Consider the following 22,516-nt stretch of genomic DNA (forward strand, 5'->3'; position numbering starts at 1 on the left):
CTGGTGCCCAGCCTGCGCGGACTCGACCGGCACCTACCTACCTGCCCACGAAAACGAACATCTGGTGATTCCATCCCATCCACCTCGGCTTGGTGGCGCCGTCGACTCGAGAAAAGACTCGATAATATTACTACCACCACCACCACCATCACCATCACCACCACATGCACCCACGACAGCCATTATCGCCTTCACTACCCGAGACTTTGACACACAAACACGACCGAACATGGCCGACGACCGGCGCAACAGCTCCGAGAAACCGTCGTCGGCGCGGGAGAGCATGAGCTCGAACTCGAACCCGAGCCCGACTCAAACACAAAATCAGCCACAAAAACAGACGCAAGACGCCCGGCCGCCACCGCGGAAGCGCAGGCGCGTTGTGATATCTTGCACGGAATGTCATCGTCGGAAGCAGAAGGTGGGTGACCCGTTTCCCCTCAGCAACACTTTTTAAATCGATTGGCGTCACTATTGGTAACTGACGTGCTTTCGCGCAGTGCGACCGTGATCTGCCATGCGCCAACTGCAAATCGCGCAACAAGCAAGACGCCTGCAAATACGAGACGGGCGCCCCCACGGCCAAGGACCATCGCAAAGCCGAGGTTGAAGGCGCAAAGTCAACCCAGGTCCAGAGCCTCTCCAATGCCGCCGCCAACTGGGGCTACTCCCAAGCCGGGGCTTCCACGCTCGGCCTGATGAGAAAGATCGAAAGCGCAAACGGCGACGGAGCTCTGTCCCATCTCGGCGGCTCGGCCCACATCGAGGACCAGTTCGCGACCAAGGAGCGATACAAGTCTCTGATCAGACAGCTGCCTGCTAAGGGCTACATCGAGAAGCTCATCGACGTCTACTTCCGCGAGTTCAACCACCAGTACTACGCCCTTGAGGAGGACCTCTTCAAGGAGCAGTTCGCCGAGTGGAACAACATACCCTTCAACGTGCTCTCCAACTCTGGACCGCAGGGTCTCTCGCCCGACCTGAGGGTGTTTCCCGCATTGCTCTTCCAGGTTCTGGCCACCGCTTTGCTGATCCTCCCGGAGGGATCGCATGAATTCTACGAACATCTCAAGTATGCGGGCAACATGACATTTGAGGACCTTGCGGCGGACTACAGCGAATCTGGCGTCGGCATCCTGTCGCTACTGGGCAAACGACAAATCACACTCACGACGGTCCAGGCCGATTTCCTCCGGGCGGCGTTTCTTAAGTACATGGCCAAAGTAACGGAATCGGTAGGTGTATCTCTGTGCGCGCCTGAAGGTTGCGATGGAAGGAGAAAAGACAAAGAAACTAACAGCAGCGACTGCAGTGGCATGCCATTGGTAGCGCCATTCGGGACGCTCAAGAGATTGGCATGCACCGGGATAGCCTGGACCCCTCCCCGAACAGTGACGACACTGGGGATATACTCGAGAACATGTGGCTGATTCAGCGACGGAGAAAGCTGTACATGGTTCTCACTACCTGGTGAGAATCTGCCGGGAAGCATGGATGTTAGACAACGCATGACTCGACTGGCTGACACGAAGAACCAGGGACATTCACTGTGCGCTCGTGCTTGGACGTCCTGGCAGCATCGACTGGCGCATTTGCCCACCAAGCCTACCCATAGACGCGCCTCCGCCAAAGGACCGTCGCAAGACGCCCGTTGCGCCCCGCGATGATGAGAAGGACCCACCGACGCCGCTGAGCAGGGGCATCTGGGCATTCAGGCTCGTGGCCCCGATGCGTGAGATTCTGGAGTTGGAACAGGACGGCCCGTGTCCGAAAGACTATTCCAAGGTCGATCGGGTGCACCAAATGTGTCTGGATTTGGACGAGGCGACGCCTGCGTACTTCCGGTTGGAGAACCCGGATAGAAAGTGGGACGATAACCCGTCATGCTACTGGCTTCAGTCGGTACGCTTCTATCTGCCGCAGATGAATCTGTTCAACTTGATGGCGCTGCACCGGCCGTACATCTTTAATCGGCAGAAGAGCCGAACAGAAGCGCTCAAGGCCAGCATCGAGATGCTTCACCGTCAGATGCTCACCTTCCAAGGCCTCGACGCTGGGTCGTGGCGAAAGTAGGTCTTGCTACGGATGGAACGGGACCAAGCTGACCTTGCCCTTTCAGCTTCTCGCTATTCTTCGGCAGTTTTGATGCCGTGGTGCTCATGGCATCGATATACATATTGTTTCCCAAGGAGAACCTGGAGATGGCCGGCAGCGCCATGCAGCACTTCCACTGGACAACAGAAAGATTCGAAGCAATGCAGGAGAGGAACCCTCTGGCGAAGGCGGCGAAAGGTGTCCTGCAGGCGATTTTTGCTAAGTTCAAGAAAGCGGTAGGAAACCCGGCGCCACCACCAAGCCTGTCGAGTCTGGCATCTCAAACACCGGCATCGACGGCGGATAGCAGCAGCAGCAGCAGCAGTTTATCTGCCCGCGGATCAGTCTCGACGGCGACAGCAGCGACGGCCGACACTCCAGCAAGTAAGAGCAGCACGGTGGCGACGCCGACGTCGCTACCAACGGTTCCCGACCCAGCTTCATCGTCCTATCCGCTGCCGTCAGCACACTCGGAATGGTCGTTGCCAAACAGCTGGGACTTCACGTCGATTGCGCCGCTATTTCCTATGGGAGACCTCATATACCACGACCTGAACGGAATACCTGAAGACGGATCTCTGCCAGCATGGGGAGCGGCGACGCCACCACCGCCGGCGGCTGGGACGACATTTGAGGGGGATTTTGGGAATGACAGTGTGTGGAACTTGCTCAACCAGTACGACCCGACATCCGTTTGAAACCCCTTTGATGGAAGACTGAGGAAAGAACTTTGAACCGGACAGAAACAAAGGCCGAGTTGGGACCTTTGAGTCTAGCTCACTCGCCTAATGCTGGGAAACTCCTGGAAGGGTAAAGAAGGAGGGAGGGTCGAACTGGACGGTCAGCGGCAAGACGACCATTCGCGAGTCTCGTGCGAGAGATGCTGCAAGATGAAGAGGTCAAGGCCGTGACGACAGAGTATATGACTTTTGGGATCGTGTCATTGGCTGCTCTACAATTCTTATTTTTGGTGGGTTGAAGTTGGAGACGTCCTCACAGATGTTTTATCGCCGGACAATATCCTTGTCTGGCACTGACCAATCAGAAATGAGACGGGACTCCGCTGCTATGGGGCGACGACATAGATTTAGCGCCAGCGAAGAGGCGAGGGAGGAACCTGCTCGATTATGGAATCCACGGTGCCGCGTAAACGCCATGGACGAACGTGGCGTTGCTGCCCTCTATTTCCTTACCTAGGGACGTATGGGTAGAAAGAGACTGAGTGCTATGCGGAAAAGGATGAGTATTGGTTGCACATAGTACGGACGATGATGTGCAAAAAAGCAGGAGAGAAACTGAGTATAATGCAATAACGACCACAATATACCCTGACCCCTATAAATATTTGCCTTTAGGTAGCCATCCATCCACGGCATCCGCATGTTGTTGAAATGCTCAACGTATCCTTCTATTGGGGCGCCTCCCCAATAGTGCTGCATTAAGGCATCGGCCGGGACTTAGAAGACGTCCGAACAAGGGGGGTTATGTTTTTATTCTTATTTTTCAAGACCCTGATTATTTTCTGGGGTACGACGCTAGCACAGGAAAAGCGGAAGCCGACAATTTACGGCAGCCAATGCGTTGCGGCATGCCAGCAACATCTTATCGGGCGCTTCCTTTTTTTGTTCTTGGGGGGGTTCATCCAATTTCCTGAACCGTTTTTCTTTTGGTCGTTCTTTTTCTTGCTTTAGCCAGACCGAATTATGGTCCAAGAAGCTCTCTGAACTTGAGGATACTGTTTCCGTGTCCAGAAGAGACAGGCTCACCGCTTTCCCTCGATTTAGGTCATATTTTTATTTTGTTGTATTTTTTCACCTCTCGATATATATTAAAACGAGAGACGGAGAGACCCCAGACAGCAAACATCATTGAGTCCAAGATCAAACCCGATCCCCGTTTGCTGCTGCGTTGGCCCGTTGTGCAGATCTATGGCGCCTACCTTCCCTTGACCTCTCTCTCCTACCGGGCCTGGCTTGCCGTATATAAATCGGAAGACAGACACCTTTTTTTTTTCCTCTTCCAGGGGGTGGGAACACAAGTTGAAAAGCTCCAAACCAAAACGGATCATCATCAAGACCTGCCTTTCTCAATTTCCCGGGCATCCACCGCTTGTTGGTCAGCCTTTCCCATCTCGTCCCAGACGGACAGTCACACAGACATCCCTATTCTACCCATCTCATCACACCACGTTCGCACATTACCAGTCTTCACTCTGCTTTCACCCTGCTTCGACCTGTCCCGCCAGGCTTTAGCATCGCACTGCAGTGCATATCCCTACTTATCACTATCCACCCACCTCACTTCGTCTCATCTACTTGCCTTAGCTTCAGCTGCACTACGTTTTCCCCATTTCGGCCATTTTGAACCTCGTCCCAGCCCTGCTCGTCTATCGACCCTTGATCCATTGCCGATTGAGAAAAGACTGGCCAGGAGTTGTCCCAACCTTGCTGCACGCACGTCCACCTCTTTGGCTTCTTCTCTCTCTCTCTCTCTCTCTCCCATACACAGACACACACACACACACACACAACCTATTCCATCTTGGCTCTTGGCGTAGACAAGATATCAGTTCAACTACAGTTGCACACCCCGGGACACAAGCAGAGAAGCGCTAGTGAGTGGGCTGGCCACAGACCACAGACTTTTTTCTGGCTCCTCTGCACCTACCCTGCGCAGCTCTTTTACTACCTGCGCAAGCCTAATTGATTACCTACCTAGGTATCTGCTATCCATCTTACTTCCTACCATCCCCCAGGAAATAACCTTCCTAGCCTGCACCGCTACGTACTGGTTAGGCATCTTTTTCGACGGCCGTCCACAGCATCACCAACACCATCGCCTTCAGCAGCAGGCTTATTCTGCCTGACACAGCTCAAACGGCGACACAGCAGCAAACACAAGCACAAGACGCAGGCACGGTACTTTCGCGGTCCTTCTCTCATTCCCATCACGCTGTGCGCCCCGTGTCACTTTTTTCTCACTCACCATCTGCACCTCGGCGCCAATAGAGACTGCAGCCATCCAGTCTCCAACCGACAACTCGACTTGACACCCAAGGAAGGGAGAGCCGTTTGTCTGCCTCACCATCCGCCCACCCACCCCTCTCTTTTGGTCATTTGTTTTACATGAGCCAGCGAAGTTCGGCTCAGTCAGCCCAAAAAATGCCTACTACAACCAATACCACAACTAGGGCCACCGTTGGCTCCAACATCTACCTGGACAACATCAACAACAACACAAACGCGGCCCCTGTTCTTCCCCCCTACCTTCGCACCAGCCAGTCCCCGTTGAACGCTTTCCCATTTTCTCCCAGCAACGCCTTCCCCTCGGCCATCGGAACAGGCATCCCAAAGGAGAGAGCAGGCGCGACAAAGATGTCCTTAGACAGTGCCGAAATCATGGACTTTGTTACCCGATATCAGACGTTGCAGGGCTACCAAAATGCCAACGACCAGTTGATTAAGGTCGGTTCCGCTTTCCTTTCCGATTTTCCCATCCGCCCCTTGCCCGCCCTTTGCCATTTGTCATTTTAAGCCTCGGCGTCTTCGTTGTCTGCAACTGAAGAGGGGGCCCGAGCTCCATCCATTCCTCCCGGCATGCTGCCCCATTGTCCGGTCCAGCTCCCGGCCCAAGCACGCGTTGTCACTGTCGTCGCTCCTGGCCTAGGGCGCTGACGGGTCGGTGTTTGGATGTTGGGCGTTTTCAATGTTGCGGTTGCTATCTTGCTGCGCTTGGCTACATCTTCCACTCCCATCGGGTCCGTCCGTCCGCAAGAGATGCGACGAAATAACCTTCTGATCAAGGTTTCCGACCCTTGCCATCAAATTTACATGCAACTAACTTCATCTGTTCTTCTTCGTCGCAGGACCTTTTGATATACTGCAAAGAAATCCAGGGCCTCTATGGCGAGGAAAACCAGATGCTCAAGCAGGAGCTCCGCAATGCAAAACTCGACCTCGAACATGCCACGTCCTCCAGGAGAGAGATGCAGCAGGCGCTGCAGGAGCTTGATTACGATAACAACTACATCAAGGTAGACGCCTGCTGCGCAGCTGCTCGTATCCTTTTCTTTCTGTTCGGAGTGACTGAACCTCGCAGAACCGCAATCCCTACGTCTTGATTATGATTGATGGCGATGGTCTCCTTGTATGCGCCGCTCTGTTCCCCTCTGGCTCGTCTACAGAATGCTGATTCGAGGGGGTTTCCTTCCCCACCCCCCGTGACTAGTTCCAGGAAAACTTCATCAGACAGGGCATTGAAGGCGGCAAGCAGGCCGCCTATGCCCTCCGAACTGCCGTTGCTGAGTACGTTGGCAGCCAGTCAGGAGAAGTTGAAATTGTCGCCAAGGTTTGCGCCAACCTTTCGGGCCTCGGGCGTGCCATGCGCAGAGATGGCTGTTTGGCCAGCGAGTCTGAGCTCAAGGACTTTTCTTTGGGATTTACCCAGGCCAAGGCCTCGTTTGATTTCATTGACGTCGGTCACGGTAAGGAACGTGCCGACTCGAAAATCAAAGGTAAGCCGTCTTCGGTGAGGCTCGCGCTAGGATGTCTCGCCATGCGACCAGCAGAGCGGCAGCAGCCGCCTCCCAGAGGCCAAGGGAAATGACGGCTGACATGACACTGCATCAGAGGCCACCCGCTGGCATTTGCGGAACTATAACTGCAGGCAGATTTTGCTGGGTATTTCTCATGATGCGGGCTATGCCCCTTTCCTCGACGAGATCCTTCAAGACGAGGAGATCCGCTCGAAGGTCAGCATTATCGAGGGTATCGCAACGGTCAGAGAGCTCAAAAACACCAACGTCCACATTCTCGACCCACTGCCCAGCCTCTTCCGAAACCAAAAGCTCATTGACCGAAGCGGCGATCGCACTTCCGAGGCAGCCCATCATCACAAGCCACCGGCGGTGGTGACTACATCGCCCCCCGTGAGCGTGGCCTCGCTGGCCACGTCGTCGGCGCCGACGACGGCCCCGTCATCCTGGGCTGGCGTCACCGCCAAAGCGAGCCCCCCACCAGTTATCACCACTCCTTTGGCCAACAAAACGAACAACATTCCAGCTCGTCAGGCGCCACTTACGAAGCCGCAGACGCCCGCCTGGAACCCCGGCCAGCGTGGAATCGATCCCCCCATTCCCATCAACCAGGTGGCTCTTGATAACATCAAGAAGCGTACCGGCAGGGACAAGCTTTGCAATAATCACTACCTCCGCGGACCTTGCGCCAAGGGCGATGAGTGCTGCTTCGAACACAAGTACAAGCCTAACCCCGACGAGATTAACGCCATTGCCCTTTTGACTCGTCTAAACCCCTGCACCAGCGGCCAGGACTGCGACGTAGACAATTGTATTTACGGACATCACGTACGTTTTTCACGACTGACTGACACGAGAACCCAGTGCTGACCCATATTATAGTGCCCCAGCGTCACGGGTAACACCTGCACGCATCCCTATTGTAAGTTTGGAGTTTCGGATCACCCGCCTGGCACGAAGTTCAAGAACGCCAAAATCCACGAGAATGAAGAACACTCGAAGACCTCTTGAGTTTGTAAACGCCAGGCAAGATGGACTGCACGAGACCTGCACTTGGTATTCCGGGAATGGCACAACACAATGGAGGAAACCGGGTATGTTTTGGAGATAAATGTTGTGTCAATGTAGACTGGTCGCCGGCTATCAGGAGGGGGGGCGTGGCATATCAGGTTAGCGCTGTAAACGCTGTGTGAAGACTTTGTTTGCTTTTTGGTATCAGGTGCCTGTGTGAGTTTCTCTGCGTGTTGAATATCGTTGCCGACTCTTACAGACGTTGATGAGTAACATGCGTTGGCAAGTACTCATTTTACTCAAGGTAGGTAGGTACCTAGGTAGGCAGGTAGGTAGGTAGGGAGGTTTGAAGCTGTAAGCTGCAAGCTGCCCCTGCTGTGTTGAACCCCGGCCGGCCAGTGGAGCCTGCTACCACTTGGTAACCCCACCACGAGTGTGTGAACCTTGGTTTACCAACAACCCCACACACATCTGCCAAAATCCCAGAGGGGACTAGTAGAGAGCCTCCTCTCAATCGACAACTGTATCCTTACCTCACGTCCCACGTCCCACGTCCGTCGACCTCCTCCATCAACAACAACGACGGCGAAGACGACGACGCCCATTGCACGCAAAAAAACGACGATACCTCTCGAGGGAAAAATAGACCGATTTCGGCATCGCACAGCGGACCGACTACGTTCACATCCCCTACGAATTCCCTTCGAATCCCGCACAGCCCACAATGTCACACCCACGCATAGAGGAGGTCGAGGACAGCGACCTTGAGGCCTCGGACCCCTCCGAGGGCGACATTGACGACTTCGACGACATCGACATCTTGCGCCGCGTCGAGCCCAAGACGCCATCGCAGATCAACCCCTCCAACATTCCGTCGACGGCCGCCCCGCGGCCCGGGGCGCCGGGCTCCGAGTTCCAGACGACCACGGACCCGAAGCAATACGCCGACTTTCAGTGCCTGTATCCAGTCTACTTTGACGCGCGGCGCACGCGCGCCGAAGGCCGCCGCGTGCCGCGGTCGCTGGCGGTCGAGAACCCCATTGCGCGCGAGATCGTCAACGCGTGCGCGGCGCTGCGCCTACCGACGCTCTTCGAGCCGGCAAAGTTCCACCCCAAGGACTGGGCGAATCCGGGCCGCGTCAAGATCCGCATCCGATTCGGCGGCGAGGCTGGCCGCGGCAAGGACGGTGGCAAGGCCGAGGCGGGCGCCCGACCTCACGGCATGCCCGACGTCAAGAATAAGCACCACCTGTACCTCCTCGTGGCCGAGCACCTGCGGGCGAACCCGACGACGGAGAACAGCGCGGCGCTCAAGGCCCGCGTGCAGGGCGCACCCGCGCCGGACCCCAGCAAGCCGTGGCCGAGGCCCGCGGTGCCGCGCGGCTGGAAGATGGGCGAGCTGCTGCCGTACATCAGCCCGGCCATGACGGGCGGCGGCGTCAGCGAGAACCTGTTCAAGGATATGATGAAGGAGATGCAGGGCGGCGGCGACCCGATGGCGGCGCTGATGCAACAGGCCGGCGGTGCGGCCGGTGGTGGGGGAGGAGGCGGCGAGGAGAAGGCGGGCAAGAAGAAGAAGGGCAAGGGCAAGGCTTGATTTCATCCGTCCCGGGATCCGCCTGTCCGGTTGTTGGCTCATTCATGGGAGGAGAGACGGGGTGGGGGCTTTGCACGATCAGGAGAACTGTCGTTTGCTTACACCACTGGCGGCATACCACAAAGTTCGAGTCAGAACGGCCAAGGTCGACGAAATGACATGGGGTCTCTATACACACAAAAAGAAAAGGAGAACACCACCACCACAATGGTGAATCGGGATATAGAGAGAGAGAGAGAGAGAGAGCACGAGAGACAAGTCACAAACGTAGACACGGAAACAAAACGGATGCTGTGAATAAGAACTGGGGTGGGTATCTAGCAGCCAAACTAGTAGTCCTACTACCGCGGAAGCCACCGTCCGCTTCTCGCATGATAATCATACAGCCGCCAGGCGGCCCTGCATCCCCTCCCACTCGCGCGACCCCACAATCTGCACCTCCCGCCCGCCACCGGGGGCAACCATCTTGCCGTCCGCGTCCGGCAGGCGGATCTGCAGCCTCGCCGCCACGTTCCTCATCACCTGCCTCTTCTCCGCCGCCGCCGCCGCCGCCGCCGCGTCCTTGCGCCCCAGCACCACCTCCGACTTCTTGAGCACCGAGTCCCGCCAGCCGTTCCACGCCGCGAGGTCCTCCCTCTGCTTGGCTGCGTGGTACTGCGGCGTGCTGCGCGCGGGCCTCCACGCCAGCTTGTCCTTGGGCAGCGCAGCCAAGTCGTACACCCGCGCCGACGTCGTGAACTTGACCAGCTCGCTGAGCACGTCCTTGCCCTCGGCGACGACGAGCGCACGGCGCTGCTCGGCCACCGATGGCGGCTTCGTAAGCGGCTCCGCCAGCCAGTCGTAGTTGTGCTGCTCCGTCGTCCGCGCGCGCCGGTTGTCCTCACGCAGGTACCGCACCGCGGCCTGCAGGCTCGCGATCTCGCTCTTGAGGGCATCCATCTCCCGCGCCGTGGCCACCGCCCGCTCCTGGCCAGCCTTGGCGCCCGCCGCGCCCGCGCCATCGGCGAACGCCTTACTGTCGCCTGCAATCTTCTTCCACTTGTCGCGGTCCGTCTCCAACGTCTTGAGCTCACGGTCCTGCTTGTCAATGTCCTCCTGCAGGCTGACGGCCTTCTGCTTAGCGGCCTCGATCTGCGCCTCGAGATCCTCGATGCGGGAGGCCTTGGCGTTAGCGTCCTTCATCCGCGATTCGAGCGTCTCGATCTTGAGGTTGGCCGTGCTGAGGTTCTCGTCGCGCTGGGCAATCGCCCGCCGGGCTTCGTTGTGCTCCTCCTTAAGGCGACGCAACTCCTCCTCGGCGTCGACGGGGATCGTCTTGACTGCCTTGAGCTCCTGAGAGCGAAGCTTCCAGGGGGCCGGGCTGATTTCGAACTCTTGCGTCTGGGACAGATCCGCGCTGAGTGCAGCCAGGTCTGAGATCTGGCTGGTAAGTGTACGGAGCCTCGACAGGTATGTTGAGAAGAGATCGGACTCGCTCGACATGGTGACCTTGGTGGTGGCCTTGGAAATGGCGTCCTGGACTTCGAGGTACGTGTGCGGCTGGCTGCGGCCCTCCTCGTGCAGTAGTGCGTGGAGTTCGAAACCAATCTCCCGAGCCAGCGCGGCAAGCTGGCGGGTGGCGTCCTGACACTGCTCGAAAGACTCCTTGGTCTCCTGCGGCAGCGCCAGCGATCTGGACTTGAGATCCTGCAGAGCCCGCACAGCCTTACCTGCGATGACCTTGGCACTCCGGGTCTGGCTGATGACAAACTCCGACTTCTTCCCAAAGTGCTGCGCCATCTCGTCATCCTCGGATTCAGCAGGCAATGCCCTCTGGACCATGGCTCTCAGGGTAACAAACGTTGAGCCGGCAGATTCCAAGTGGCTCTGCATGACCACGGTCTGCATGTACGTGTCCTCGGCGAAATCGGGCAGCTCGTTCGTAAGGTGCACCTCGGCGAGGTGAGACATAAGCGCGATCGTGCGCTGGAGTTCGTCCGCGCACTTCTGCTCCTTGAGCTCGTCCCGGCGCAGACCATCGATCCATCCGTTGAGTGCACGCTCGACGGGCTCCAACTCGAACAGGGCGTTCTGGAACCGCTGGAACTGCTCGATCGAGCAGTGGCTGATGGCGTTGGTGAACCTCTCGCACATTGACGCGACCCACGTGAGCTTATCAATGGCGTCGCAGCCGGCGAATATGTCGTCCTCGTGGCCGGGGTGAGGCTGGCCGTTGACGCGCTCCTTGATGAACGACTGCAGGAGCTCCGCCTTGAAAGCCAGTCTTCTGAACCTCAGCAGAGCGAGGACAGAATCCTGGTCCTCCTTGTAGGTGTCGGGAAGGAACATTTTGACAATATCCAGGTGCTGCTCGGCTTCTTGGGCCTCCAGCCGTCGCAGCTCGAGGTCGATGGTCTTGACTTGGGCCTTGGAAGCGGAGATCTGGAGCTTCATGTTGAGGTCCATCATGGCGCGGGACTTGCTGTTGAGCTGCTCGGACTCCGTCTCGGTGACAGCGTGCGACGCCCGCATGTCCTCGAGGTCGCTCTGTAGGCTGGTGACCAAGCCTCTGAAGCGGGACAGAGTGTACTCCATGTCCTCCAGGGCTTCTTCCTGCTCGCCTGCGCGCCGGGCCTGCTCTGTGATGACACTGTCCTTGAAGTCGAGCTCCTCCTGCATCTCCTTTTCGTTCTGGACGTGGTTAATCTCCAGTTCGTCGTTGATCTCCTTGAGGTTCTCGAGATCCTCGATAACGGCCTTAAGTTCATCAATCTGTTCAGACATGCTCATGTTCCGCTCGGTGAGTTCTTCAATCATGTCCTCTGCACCCAGGGCGTTATCCAGCTGCTGTCGGAGGTCCTCAACAGCGGCCTCGGACTGGGCCAGCTTGTCTTTGGCCGCATCGAACTGCTCCTTGACGACGCCAAATTCCTGGAGGTCGTCCTCCAGAGTCTTAATCTGGTCCTTGAGTTCCTCCTCTTGCTGCTGCGTCAGGTCGCGCAGGCGCAGCAGTGCCTCGCGAAGCCTCTCGTTGGTCCTCTCCATCTGCAGCCACCCGGTACTGGCCCGCTCCTCCGACGACATGCCCTGGCCGAACTCGGCGTTCTCCTCGCGAAGGATCTCGACCTCGAGCTCCAGCTCCTCTGACTTCTGCTTCAGAGCCTCAAGTTCGACCTTAAGAACCTCAGCGGTCTCTTCAGCCATCTCGCGATCTAGCGTCGCCAGCTCTAGCGCCGTTTCGTGCTCCATTTGCATCGTCTCGATCGATTCAAACCTCTCCTCGGCCTCTTTCAGCTGTTTCCGCAGCTCATTGTTCTCGCTCTGCTGGGGCTGGTACTTGGCCTGCAGCTTTTCTATAATGGACTGGAACCTGTCCCGCTCGCCTTGAATCTGGTCCAGTTGTTTCAACTTGTCTCTATCTTCCAATCTTTTTCTCTCGAGCACCTTCAGCTTGGCTTTCAGATCATCTATTTCTCTGTTCGCAGCTGCAGCATTTGTCGTAGAACGGGCGGTCGTCGTTGGCTTCGTCGAGCTCGTGGGCGTGGTTGCCGCCGAGCCTGATGTGAGCTTCTCCAGAGCTTTCGTCCTGGCTCTCACGGGACTGGTTTCGCCATCTTTGTTGGGCGACATCGAACCGTCGTCCCCGCTGTCCGCTGCGTTCTTCGCACCTCCCAAGTCCGCGGATGGCCTCCTGGCAGACGTAGGCGTTCGTCCAGTCATGGAAAGCCGGCCACTGTTCGGTCTCCCCGGGGTCGGCCTTGTCGGTGCTGAAGATGTCGAGGGCTGCCGCGTGGTTCTGGCCGCGGGCATCGGAGGGGGTCCCATGGATGTGCGAGATGCTCCGACGGCCGGTCGTGCTTTCGCTCCGGCGGTCGTTGTGCGGGTATTGGAGGGGGTGTTGGTTCGCGACGGCGCAGTACTCGAAGCTGCTGAGCCGAGCTGTTTCGTGGGCGACTTGGTGGGTGACTGCACACTCATTGTTATTCATTGCCTCCCTCCCTTGAATCCACGCAGGCGGCGCACTCACCCTCAGTGCACTCGACGGACGAGACGCCTTAGGCCCCGGACTCGGACTCGGAGCATTGAGGCTCATTCTCTTCGTCATGCCCGTGTCGCTTGCAGCCCGTCCAGTGCCCGGGTTAAAGCTGCTCGGCCGGCTAGGCCTGCGAGCGGGCTTGGGCGCCGCGGCGGGGGCCTGGGCGGTGACGACCAGCGTCGTCGGGCGAACAAACATGCCGTGCCCCATGGAGCAGTCAAAATACCGCTCGCCCTGGACGCTGCCATCGTTCTTCCCGCTGTCGTCCTCGAGCTCGACGCCCACCCAGTCGCCGCTGGCGAAGTGCGTGTTGCCGACGAAGCGCACGATGCCAGTCCGGCCGTCTGGCAGGCGCACCGTCTGGCCAACTGCTAGGTCCGACATTGTTTCGCGACTGTGTTGCTTACTGGGAGATAACCATATTCGTAATTGTTGTCAGTGGTTTATGGGCGTTGGGCCAGTCGTTGAGGCTCCGTCGGGGTAGTGATGCGTGATGTGTACTTCGATGGTACGTTCGTCTTGTTTGGATGTCACTTAGGGGCCCTTTGGCAGCGCGTCTAGTCGAATAAACGCGCTGGAGCTTGGAGCTTGCTGCGGTAGTCCAGACAGGGTTCGTTTGTCTGGGGGGGACAGGGGACGGATGGGATGGTGTTGATTGGAGCTTGAGTCTGATTGGTCTGTGTATCTTGCACTGTATGCCAGTATCCACCGCTATGAGCGTAAGCAGAGCTCCCAAGTCTGCATAACTTCATACCCCGATGCAAACAACACAGAAACAAAAACAACTAACGTACACGCATAGCGAGTCGGCCAACATAGCGAGCCGGCCACTCCTTATCGCTAGAAAAAGCCCCTTTTCTAACTATTTATTAAAAAGTAGATTCTTAACTAATAAAGACCTAGTTTTTAGCATTAGATAACGATAAGAGTTAGATTTTAAGAAATAATAGTATTAAAATTATTATCTCTTTCTAGCCTATATTACTAAGCTTACCTCTTATCTAGGCCTCTAGATAAGAGGATTACTAAGAACCTAGGGTTAGGAAGAGACAATAATTTCTACAATATTATTTCTTAAAATCTAACTCTTATCGTTATCTAATACTAAAAACTAGGTCTTTATTAGTTAAGAATCTACTTTTTAATAAATAGTTAGAAAAGGGGCTTTTTCTAGCGATAAGGAGTGGCCGGCTCGCTATGTTGGCCGACTCGCTATGCGTGTACGTTACAACAAGACATAGTAAACGATTACGGAGAACCAGACAGGAAATGCTGCTGTATTGCCGCTCTCCGGACAGTATTTCGCAATTTTTATTCTTTTTACACTCGCTCGATGCCATCAAACTGAGTCTCGATTAAGGTGAAGGCAACAAGATGCAAACTCATCATGACCTACACGCGTCAGCAGCCTGGGACTTATCTCAGTTCACAGATGCTCAACATTTCCCCTATCTACGCCTGCGCTATGTCACTATGCCAGGGGAAAACAAAGAGGCCTTCTTAAGCGCAAGGAACCCCCGGAAATTCAACCCTCATCTCGTTACTTCCATCACGTTATTAAGTCCGCTGTGGTCGTCATATCAGCCCTCGTCCAAACCCCTCCTGATAGCTACCGCCTCGAATCCACTCCACCACCTCAAAAGAGATGCGCCGCTCAGTCTTCTCGTCCAGCGATTTATTATGCGCAATCCTGACGACCATCACCCCGGAACCTCTGAACTCCACGGCACCTCCGCGAGTTACCTCGTCCTCGGCCACCGACTTGACGTAGATGACGAGGTCCGGTCCGACGATTCCCCTCCACAGCGTCGACATCCACTGCCAGTGATCGACCGGGGCGTACGAATCGGCAATGGGTATCATGCAGGCGTACTTGTCCGAAATAGTCAAGCTGAACCCCGCGGGAAGCAGCGCGATCGGCGTCTTGCCCGTCGCCGATACCGAGCTGTGTCTGGACCCGACCATCTCCCCGTCCGATGCTCGTCTTGCAAGCGGCGGCGCGTCTGCCCCAAGACCCTGTCTCGTTGAGACGTGCCTGACAATCTCGCGCGACTTCTCGTGCCACTTCATCATGGTCTGCATGTAGTTGGAGAATAGCTCCGAGGTCTGCGTGCTGGATTGTGAGTGGCTACTCTTTCTGCTGCTCCCGACAGACGCCGTGTCGTTCATCCTTGCGTCTTCTTCGGCTGGCAGGATGGACATGGGCGTGATTGGTCCGTCGGTCCACGTCTTCAAGTCGATCTCGCCCAGGCCGAGCAGGGATCGATGAACCGCCATGCCCACCTGTTCCAACTGCCGCGGATCGGCTCCCTCGACGGCAATGACAGCCCCGCGAATCTCAATGTCCGGACTGATCGGGCCTGGCGGGGCCAGAGTCGGGCTGATCTTCTGCAACACCTTCAGCTTGCTCAGAAAAGGGATCGTCATGATCATGGCCTCGAGGCTCTGGGCATAGCTATCCCGCGGGTTCGTAATACCCAGGCCGGCGGCAGGGTGAGCGCTCGGGCGGTCGTTTGCGTCGTTGTCTCGGTTGAGCGGCGGAGATGTCTGGGTTTGCAACGGTGGTAGGCGAAGACTCTCGTCGAAACCGGGACCGCGGCTCGGTCCTGTGTAGGCGGGGTGATGTGGTCGCGGAGGCGGCGCCATGTTCCCGTGCCCGGTTCTCGCAAGTGATGATGGACCGGGCAGAGGGCCGTAGCCAGCAACTGGCGGCGTGGGGGGCATGCTCAGCGACGACCTGGGCTGCCTCGACAGCGGATGGCCCGTGTACGGCCCTGGCGACGGGACTGCCTGGTAATGGCCCATTCCGTTGAATCGGCGCCGTTTGAGCTCGGGGGACGGCGACATGGGCTCATAGTCTTCCTCGGCGTCTCGCAAGCCGCTGGGTTGATATTGGTACTGTTGTTTCGTACCGGACAAGGCGTGCCGAAGGTGGTCGCTGTCACCGCCACGGACATCCCTCGGGTGATGGGGACTCATACTGGATTTTGCCGCCGTCGGCGTCCCGCACGGCGTTGATGGCGTTCTCGGCGTTGCGATGAACCTGCCTCCGCACTTGGGACACCGTCCCGAATCGGCCCCGGACGAGGGGCTCGGCCGACTTCCTGGTCTACCACCACGTCGAGGTTGATACCGGTAGTCCGGGTATTGCCGCTGATGTCGGATTTTCTCTTCTTCTGCAAGTTTCTTCCAACTTTCCTTGACGTCCTCAGACTGTATCCTCCACTGCTCTCCTATGATTTTGGATATCTCTGGGTTGGAAAGACCCGGATGTTGAGCAATAACCTGGGCTTGATGGTGCTGTCTGTATAAGATGAAGGCTATCAAAGAACCATGTTAGCCGCTGGGAGTCGCACGAGTGTGTCCAGCTGTCTGTTTGGAGCATCTGACAAAGGAGAGAGGTCGTCGAGGCCCGTCTCAGACCCTGTCTGCGACCAAGACCAGAGGCCGAACTTGACGAGGAAGGAGCAAAGAGCGTGGGACTTACCGTTGCGAGGCCTTGGAACCTTGAGGGCAGGCGTGCAGAGACATATGTAGTCCTTGCCGCCCTCGCTCCCCATTGGTCCGGTCTCCAAGCTGAACTCTCTCCCTCTGGAACTGTTGGCCTCCTCGATGTCGATGGAAACGGCGCGCTTTCTGCTCGCTCGACTGCCGGTAGAGCCTACAGAGTCTGGTCCTTCGTCCGTCCCCATGCTTGTTCTTCGTTCCATGGCCGAGTGGGCAGAGTTGCCCCCGGAGGAAGAAGTTGACCGCCGTGGCCGAGGGGTAGAAACCACATCTGTCATGTTGGGGGTTGGTAGGGGTTGAGGGGAAGGTACAAACGGGCGTGCGGTGGGAACAACGACAAGGCGGGCGAGGCGGTTAAGCTATGCGACGTTTGAACTTACACCATGCTTTGGACGGAGCGTTTGAAGAAGGAGATGGACGTCAGAAGTGGAGGGGCGTGTATGTTGTAGACGGTGAGAAAGAGAGAGAGGAAGAGAGGGAGACTGAGAAACTAGGAGAGAGAGGAACACAACAGGATTGAGTTATGGAAAATTGTTGGCGAGAGGAGCCAAGCTGTGGGCTTGGACGAACGAGATGAGCAGTGTGTTTAGGAGGTGCGTGAGAGACAGATGAGGCAGTATGTCGAGGAGGGAACTGGAACGAGACGACGCGGGTCCGAGATTCCTTCTACTCGTGGGCCGATTGTCCGCTCCGACGTTTCCTCCCTTTCTCTCCTTTATTAATCAAGATGGCGGCTACCCCTTCAGTAGAGACCGAGCAGACAATGGCAGTCCAACTCAATGACCTTATGCTCAAAGATGGAGGTTGCCATTATGGGAGAGAAAGGACATGAGGGTGCCGGGGCGTTATGATGCTGCTGCTGCTGCTGCTGCTGCGGCGGCGGCGGCGGCGGCGGCGGTGACGAACAGAGAGAAGAAGCCCAACAGCGAACGGGTATCTTGCATCCAGGAGGGAGTGGGTGGCAGGTAGGAGGAGATGGCGTCTGAGAAGTAAGCAAAGGGAGGGGCGGGAAGGAGGAGCAGAAACGAAGAAACGGACTGGAGGAGAGGCAAGAATGGGAAGCCGGGACGCGAGAAGAGGAAAACGACGGTCTCTGGGGGAGGGGTGGTAGAATATGTCTCGGGAATGCACACCACTGGACGCCCAATGTTGTTGCAGATGAGGGAAATGGGCTGGCTTCCTTTGTGACGAAGCGTTTGCTGAGCCGTCCGTGGTGGCCGGTGCCGTCTTTCCTCTATGTCACTCGAGCCCAGTCCGCTCGCACGAGTGGAAGAGCAAAAGGGACCAAGATGAGGTAAAGGCAAGTTAGTGCCTTTCTTACTCGCAGCTCAGGAACAAGGCGAATGACGGGTTCCGGGTTCAAGTCCGAGGGGGGGAGGAGAAACGAAGGAGGTGGGTGAGAATGCGGTTGTGGCAGCGGGCGAGACGAGGACGCAACAAGATGAATAAGGAGCCAAATAGCAGAAACAACATGACACGGGGCCCGCGGCTTTGAAGAATTCTACGCCCTCCAGTCTCAAGTATTCGTTGGGCGGAGAAGGGGATGATTCCGGCTGGACGACTGGCGAGGGAGTATGGAGGAATATGAGGAGGAGGCCAACGTCGCTCAAAGCAGTCTTGATTCCCCATGTTATTTCAGGCATGTCGTTCTTTCATGTCATCGGCAACACAGTCAAGCCAGGACCGCCCAGACGTCCCATTCCCAACGTGCAATGGTAGAATGCCCTCTCCTCTGCTACCAGCTAATGCAGCAGCCGCTGTCTCTTCCTTCCCTGTGACTGGCTCTGTCCCTCCTCTCTTCCTTACCTCAGCCAGCCTTTTCCTTCAAAGGAATCTGCAGGCCGACTGCAGACTCAAGCTCACCCCCTTCTCCCGGAAGCGCTGGTGGGACGTCAGAAACAATGACCCTTGAGGTAGTGTAGCCAGGATTGGGAGGGGAACAGTGCCGGGGAAGAAAGACGGCGCCAAAGGAATGAATGCGAAAAAAGGAAAAGAAGAGAAAAATAGAGGTGTTGAGGCCGCTGTCCTCCCTCGTCGCTGGAATGCTCAATCATAAGCCTGCCCCGGTAAAGGAACAAAGACAATGTAAAAAAGGTGTCCCCCCCCCCTCCTTCACCTGCACACACACACACCCCCCTCCCCAAGCGGACAAAATCTGGTTAGGTTGGTTGGACATATCCCACGTGATGCAAGAAGGGAAAGGGAGCAGAGGAATCTGTCTACTGAGGTTCCGCGAGCGAAATTCCTCTGCTTCATTCTTCCACTTGTTGGACACTGCGGATTTAAAATTTGATCGGCAGGACACAATGCGTTTGGCGTTGGTGTTGTCTCTGATGATGGGTGCAAAGGATGGGTTGGATGGGAGGGGACGGACCGGGGTTCGGTACGGGAGCTCTTGGGAAAGAAAGACGCGGTGAAGGTTGAGAAAGAGAGACAGAGACAGAGCCAAGTGCATATTTCCCCTCTGGTTGGGGTAGATAGATGGTAGTAGTAGAATGGGCAAATGGCGTTGGCATTGGCGGTGCGTGGATGTCTCTCGTTTAGCCCTTGTTTTTGTGGTTGGCGGCCTGCAAATGTCTTATGACTTGCGGGATGGACGGCTCTAATTTTTCCTCATTTGGCCAGCTTTGACGGCATGATTTCTGTTTTGCAAACAGCGAGCGACTGAGCCATCTATCTCCCCCAATCCCCATAACGCCCAGCCAAGCCGAGGCGAGTGTGCAAAGGACGAGAAAGGGATCGAATACCTTGCTCGCCGCTTCGGGGCGTCCATGTTGTCTAGCCACATACTCGTTTGCCAACCTCATCACTACCCAGTCCAATCGAATCCCTAAGACCATTTCTAGACAGATGACTGGTCCCCCCCCCCCCCTTCTTCCAGTAGAACAATACCATCACACATAGACACACATGTGGAATAAAAACTCCATGGGTGACCCGATCTTTGGTCTCAATAATTGTGACAAGTTCTTTTACAACGCCGCCGCCATCCTGCATCCGAGAAAACGACCGCCGAGGGGGTCGTGAACTCTTCTCGTTCCTCAACCAACTATGACACACCTCGTACCTCTCAAGAGATGTATCCTTTGCCGCTTTCGCCGCTCAAGAGACTGGCACTGCGCCGCGAGTCCAGGAAGAGGTCCTCGCACTCGGCCACGTCCTGGATGTCGATTTGGCTGCGACCGTTTGCCTTGGAAAGAATGCTTTCATTGGGGTTAGCCCACATGTCTCACACTAGCCGGTTGATCCACGATTCGCGACAGAGGGGGGAGACCGCATGGAGACAGAGAGCAAAGAAAGGAAGAGCGAGCGGGAAACAAAGTAGTAGATCGACGGTCTAGTTTACTCACCTGGCGGGTGTCAACAGCTGTAGGCAATACCGCAGGCTGATGCGAACGCCGTGCTCCGCGATCTTGTCAAGGGCGGCATCGGTGATAGGCACACCCTCCGTCGTCGCCCTGATCCGAACAATACGCTTGATCTCATCCGACTGGTACGGCGTGGTCGGGATGATGAGCAGGCGGCCCAAAAAGTCTGTCGGAATGCCGTGGGCCGCGACAATGTCATCCGTGCCGCGAATCGTCGCCATTCCTCTGTTTGACGCCAGCACGACAATCGGCGAAATGGGCGATTCCAGAGCCCGGTTCAGGTAAGTGAAACACTCGACATCGAGCATGTGTGCCTGTTGTTGAAGATTAACCCACCCGTCTCGTTTCGCGTCGGGCAACGAGGACTCGGCTTACCTCATCGATAAAGAGCACACCGGGCACGAGCTCGGCAACGCCCTGGTCAATGTACTTGCTCACGACCTTGTTGATCTCTCCGCGCAGCTTGTCCGTGATCTCGGTCATCTTGGGCTTCATCAGCTGGCCCATCATGCTCATGATGTCCTGGCCTCCCTGGGGCCGCGCGTTGGCAACGTCGAGGTCATGGAGCGTCACATCCTGGACAATCTCCTTCTTCTTGTGCACCTCACCCTTCGGGATGGGCACGTACTCCTCGGCCTCGAGGTCGAACTCGGTCGCATAGGCGTCGGATCTTCCTACACGCTTGCAGGCGCCCGTGTTCGCCTCGATGTAAACGACGTCACCCACCGACACTCTCTCCTTCTGAATGGCCTCGTATATGCTTGGGTCTAGCCGGAGCTTCTTCTGGCCCTTTGCGCTCTTCAGGCCGATCAAGAGTGTGCTGATAGTCTTGCCGTACCCACCCAGAGGGTTCTCGGCCTCCTCGGGGGTGAGCTCCGTGACCTCGCCCTCGTACACCTCCTTCGTTTCCCGGACCTTGAGGCCGATCGCGCGGCGGAAGTTCTCCATCAGCATCTCCGTCTTCTTCACTTCTGTCGAGTAGATTTCGCTGCCGACGATAGGGCAGAAGGGGATCTTTGTTCCGAGCTCTTGGCTGATGGCGAGAGCGACCGCCGTCTTTCCCGTGCCGGGTCCTCCCGCCAGCAAGACGCCGCGGCCTGCCATCTTGTGTGCTCGGATGAGGTCGACTACAACACCGGCGGCCTGTCGCGCAAAGTCAATCAGTCACTGCTTCTTCGTCCATGAAGGGGGGTCCATCGGGGAACCCAACGCACCTCTCTTGCCGTCGTCTGACCAACGAAGCCAGCGGCCTGCTTCTCTGCGGTTCCATCCTGCTTCAGTCCGAGACCCTTGATGTGGGTGTGGGCAGCCGTGCGGTTCTCGCGACTGTTTCCCTTGACCTCGCTGATTTGGACCATCTTTGCGGTTGGAAGGGGAAGGGGGACGTCGGTTGACGGCGGTCAATTCTTAGCGTATGGAGTCAATCGTGTACGAACAGGGCGATCGGAATGTCGGCGATTCGGTCGTGGTCGTGCTTATCCGCTGGCGATGGGGGTGTGGTTGGTGTTAGACAGGTTTGGTTGAAGCTACAGAAGATTTTGGGGCGACGCGCCTCACTCTATCCCTGCAAAACTTCCAGGCTGCACGCACAGTGCAGGCGCCAACCTGCACTTTAGGAATGGCAGCCCCACACGTGACCTGGCGATAGCTTCCCGTTTGCGCCTCTATGCCTATGCTTTTCTGTCCCGCACCTCGTTCAACCTCGCTCACTTGAAGCAAGTTGCTTCACCACTTCTAGCTCAACATTGAAACTATCGCTATTTTTCACCTTCTCGCGTCACCAGAAAGCCGCCCTGGGATTTCATTCCAAAGTCCACCCACGGACTCAGTCGTTCACGCGTTCGCCCTGAGATGCCACAAGGCCAACTGCCACGGATGACCCTTGCCTAGACTGAGCTCACGGGACGAGGCGGCAAATTATCATTTCGTACAATGGAATTGGGAATGCGCAAGAGTCACAATGTTCTTCGAATCTTCTGGTGAACCTTGGGCCTCATTGTTACACAAACACGTCCCTTGTTACGGAAAGAATTTGGCGTCGGATCATCATGAGCCATCCAACTGTCAAATCCATGGATGCTGGCTGGTCTGATTCAGAAGCTAATTTCATCGCGACTCTCTTCCCGCGTTCGGGAATGTCAAGACTCTTGTCTCACCGCGTACCCGCTTGGCCAGTCGACAACTGCCACCCGTAAGCTGGAATTCGGAGCCGCGCCCCTTGGATGTACACCTCATCATCATGTGTCTGGTGACACGTTTTTGTTTCCTTGCTAAAAGGCTAGCGGACAAGACCCTTCATAACGTCGAGTCGATCACAGTGAGGACTTCGGTCAAGGGTGACGAGAAGCTGTGTCGCATGGAACATGTCTCTTAAATGGTTCAGTCGTTTG

General features: G+C 56.6%; 7 protein-coding genes across 7 annotated transcripts; 3 read left to right on the plus strand and 4 right to left on the minus strand.

The window, feature by feature from the left end:
* Positions 1-229: 229 nt before the first annotated feature.
* Positions 230-2,792, plus strand: CH63R_12905 (Fungal specific transcription factor domain-containing protein; the record flags this gene model as incomplete). The annotated part of the gene is made up of 5 exons (XM_018307879.1): positions 230-421; positions 501-1,235; positions 1,304-1,470; positions 1,539-2,069; positions 2,120-2,792. The coding sequence occupies 5 exons, from the start codon at positions 230-232 to the stop codon at positions 2,790-2,792; spliced, it is 2,298 nt and encodes a 765-aa protein (XP_018152296.1).
* A 2,427-nt stretch (positions 2,793-5,219) lies between these two features.
* On the plus strand, positions 5,220-7,639 carry CH63R_12906 (C-x8-c-x5-c-x3-h zinc finger protein; the record flags this gene model as incomplete). The annotated part of the gene is made up of 6 exons (XM_018307880.1): positions 5,220-5,558; positions 5,990-6,127; positions 6,193-6,240; positions 6,322-6,607; positions 6,723-7,456; positions 7,511-7,639. The coding sequence occupies 6 exons, from the start codon at positions 5,220-5,222 to the stop codon at positions 7,637-7,639; spliced, it is 1,674 nt and encodes a 557-aa protein (XP_018152297.1).
* Positions 7,640-8,363: 724 nt separating this feature from the next.
* Positions 8,364-9,236, plus strand: CH63R_12907 (signal recognition particle sec65 subunit; the record flags this gene model as incomplete). Its single annotated transcript, XM_018307881.1, has 1 exon — positions 8,364-9,236. The coding sequence occupies one exon, from the start codon at positions 8,364-8,366 to the stop codon at positions 9,234-9,236; it is 873 nt and encodes a 290-aa protein (XP_018152298.1).
* A 378-nt stretch (positions 9,237-9,614) lies between these two features.
* Positions 9,615-13,635, minus strand: CH63R_12908 (CAP-Gly domain-containing protein; the record flags this gene model as incomplete). The annotated part of the gene is made up of 2 exons (XM_018307882.1): positions 9,615-13,181; positions 13,243-13,635. The coding sequence occupies 2 exons, from the start codon at positions 13,633-13,635 to the stop codon at positions 9,615-9,617; spliced, it is 3,960 nt and encodes a 1,319-aa protein (XP_018152299.1).
* A 1,191-nt stretch (positions 13,636-14,826) lies between these two features.
* Positions 14,827-17,036, minus strand: CH63R_12909 (HMG box protein; the record flags this gene model as incomplete). The annotated part of the gene is made up of 2 exons (XM_018307883.1): positions 14,827-16,571; positions 16,739-17,036. 2 exons carry the CDS (start codon positions 17,034-17,036, stop codon positions 14,827-14,829), a joined length of 2,043 nt encoding a protein of 680 aa, XP_018152300.1.
* A 567-nt stretch (positions 17,037-17,603) lies between these two features.
* Positions 17,604-18,401, minus strand: CH63R_12910 (uncharacterized protein; the record flags this gene model as incomplete). The annotated part of the gene is made up of 2 exons (XM_018307884.1): positions 17,604-18,015; positions 18,235-18,401. The coding sequence occupies 2 exons, from the start codon at positions 18,399-18,401 to the stop codon at positions 17,604-17,606; spliced, it is 579 nt and encodes a 192-aa protein (XP_018152301.1).
* A 1,427-nt stretch (positions 18,402-19,828) lies between these two features.
* On the minus strand, positions 19,829-21,484 carry CH63R_12911 (AAA family ATPase; the record flags this gene model as incomplete). Its single annotated transcript, XM_018307885.1, has 4 exons — positions 19,829-19,961; positions 20,109-20,440; positions 20,502-21,269; positions 21,341-21,484. 4 exons carry the CDS (start codon positions 21,482-21,484, stop codon positions 19,829-19,831), a joined length of 1,377 nt encoding a protein of 458 aa, XP_018152302.1.
* Positions 21,485-22,516: the final 1,032 nt, after the last annotated feature.

The sequence above is a fragment of the Colletotrichum higginsianum genome, chromosome 9, assembly GCF_001672515.1.
Source record: "Colletotrichum higginsianum IMI 349063 chromosome 9, whole genome shotgun sequence".
In the NCBI taxonomy this organism is placed as follows: domain Eukaryota; kingdom Fungi; phylum Ascomycota; class Sordariomycetes; order Glomerellales; family Glomerellaceae; genus Colletotrichum; species Colletotrichum higginsianum.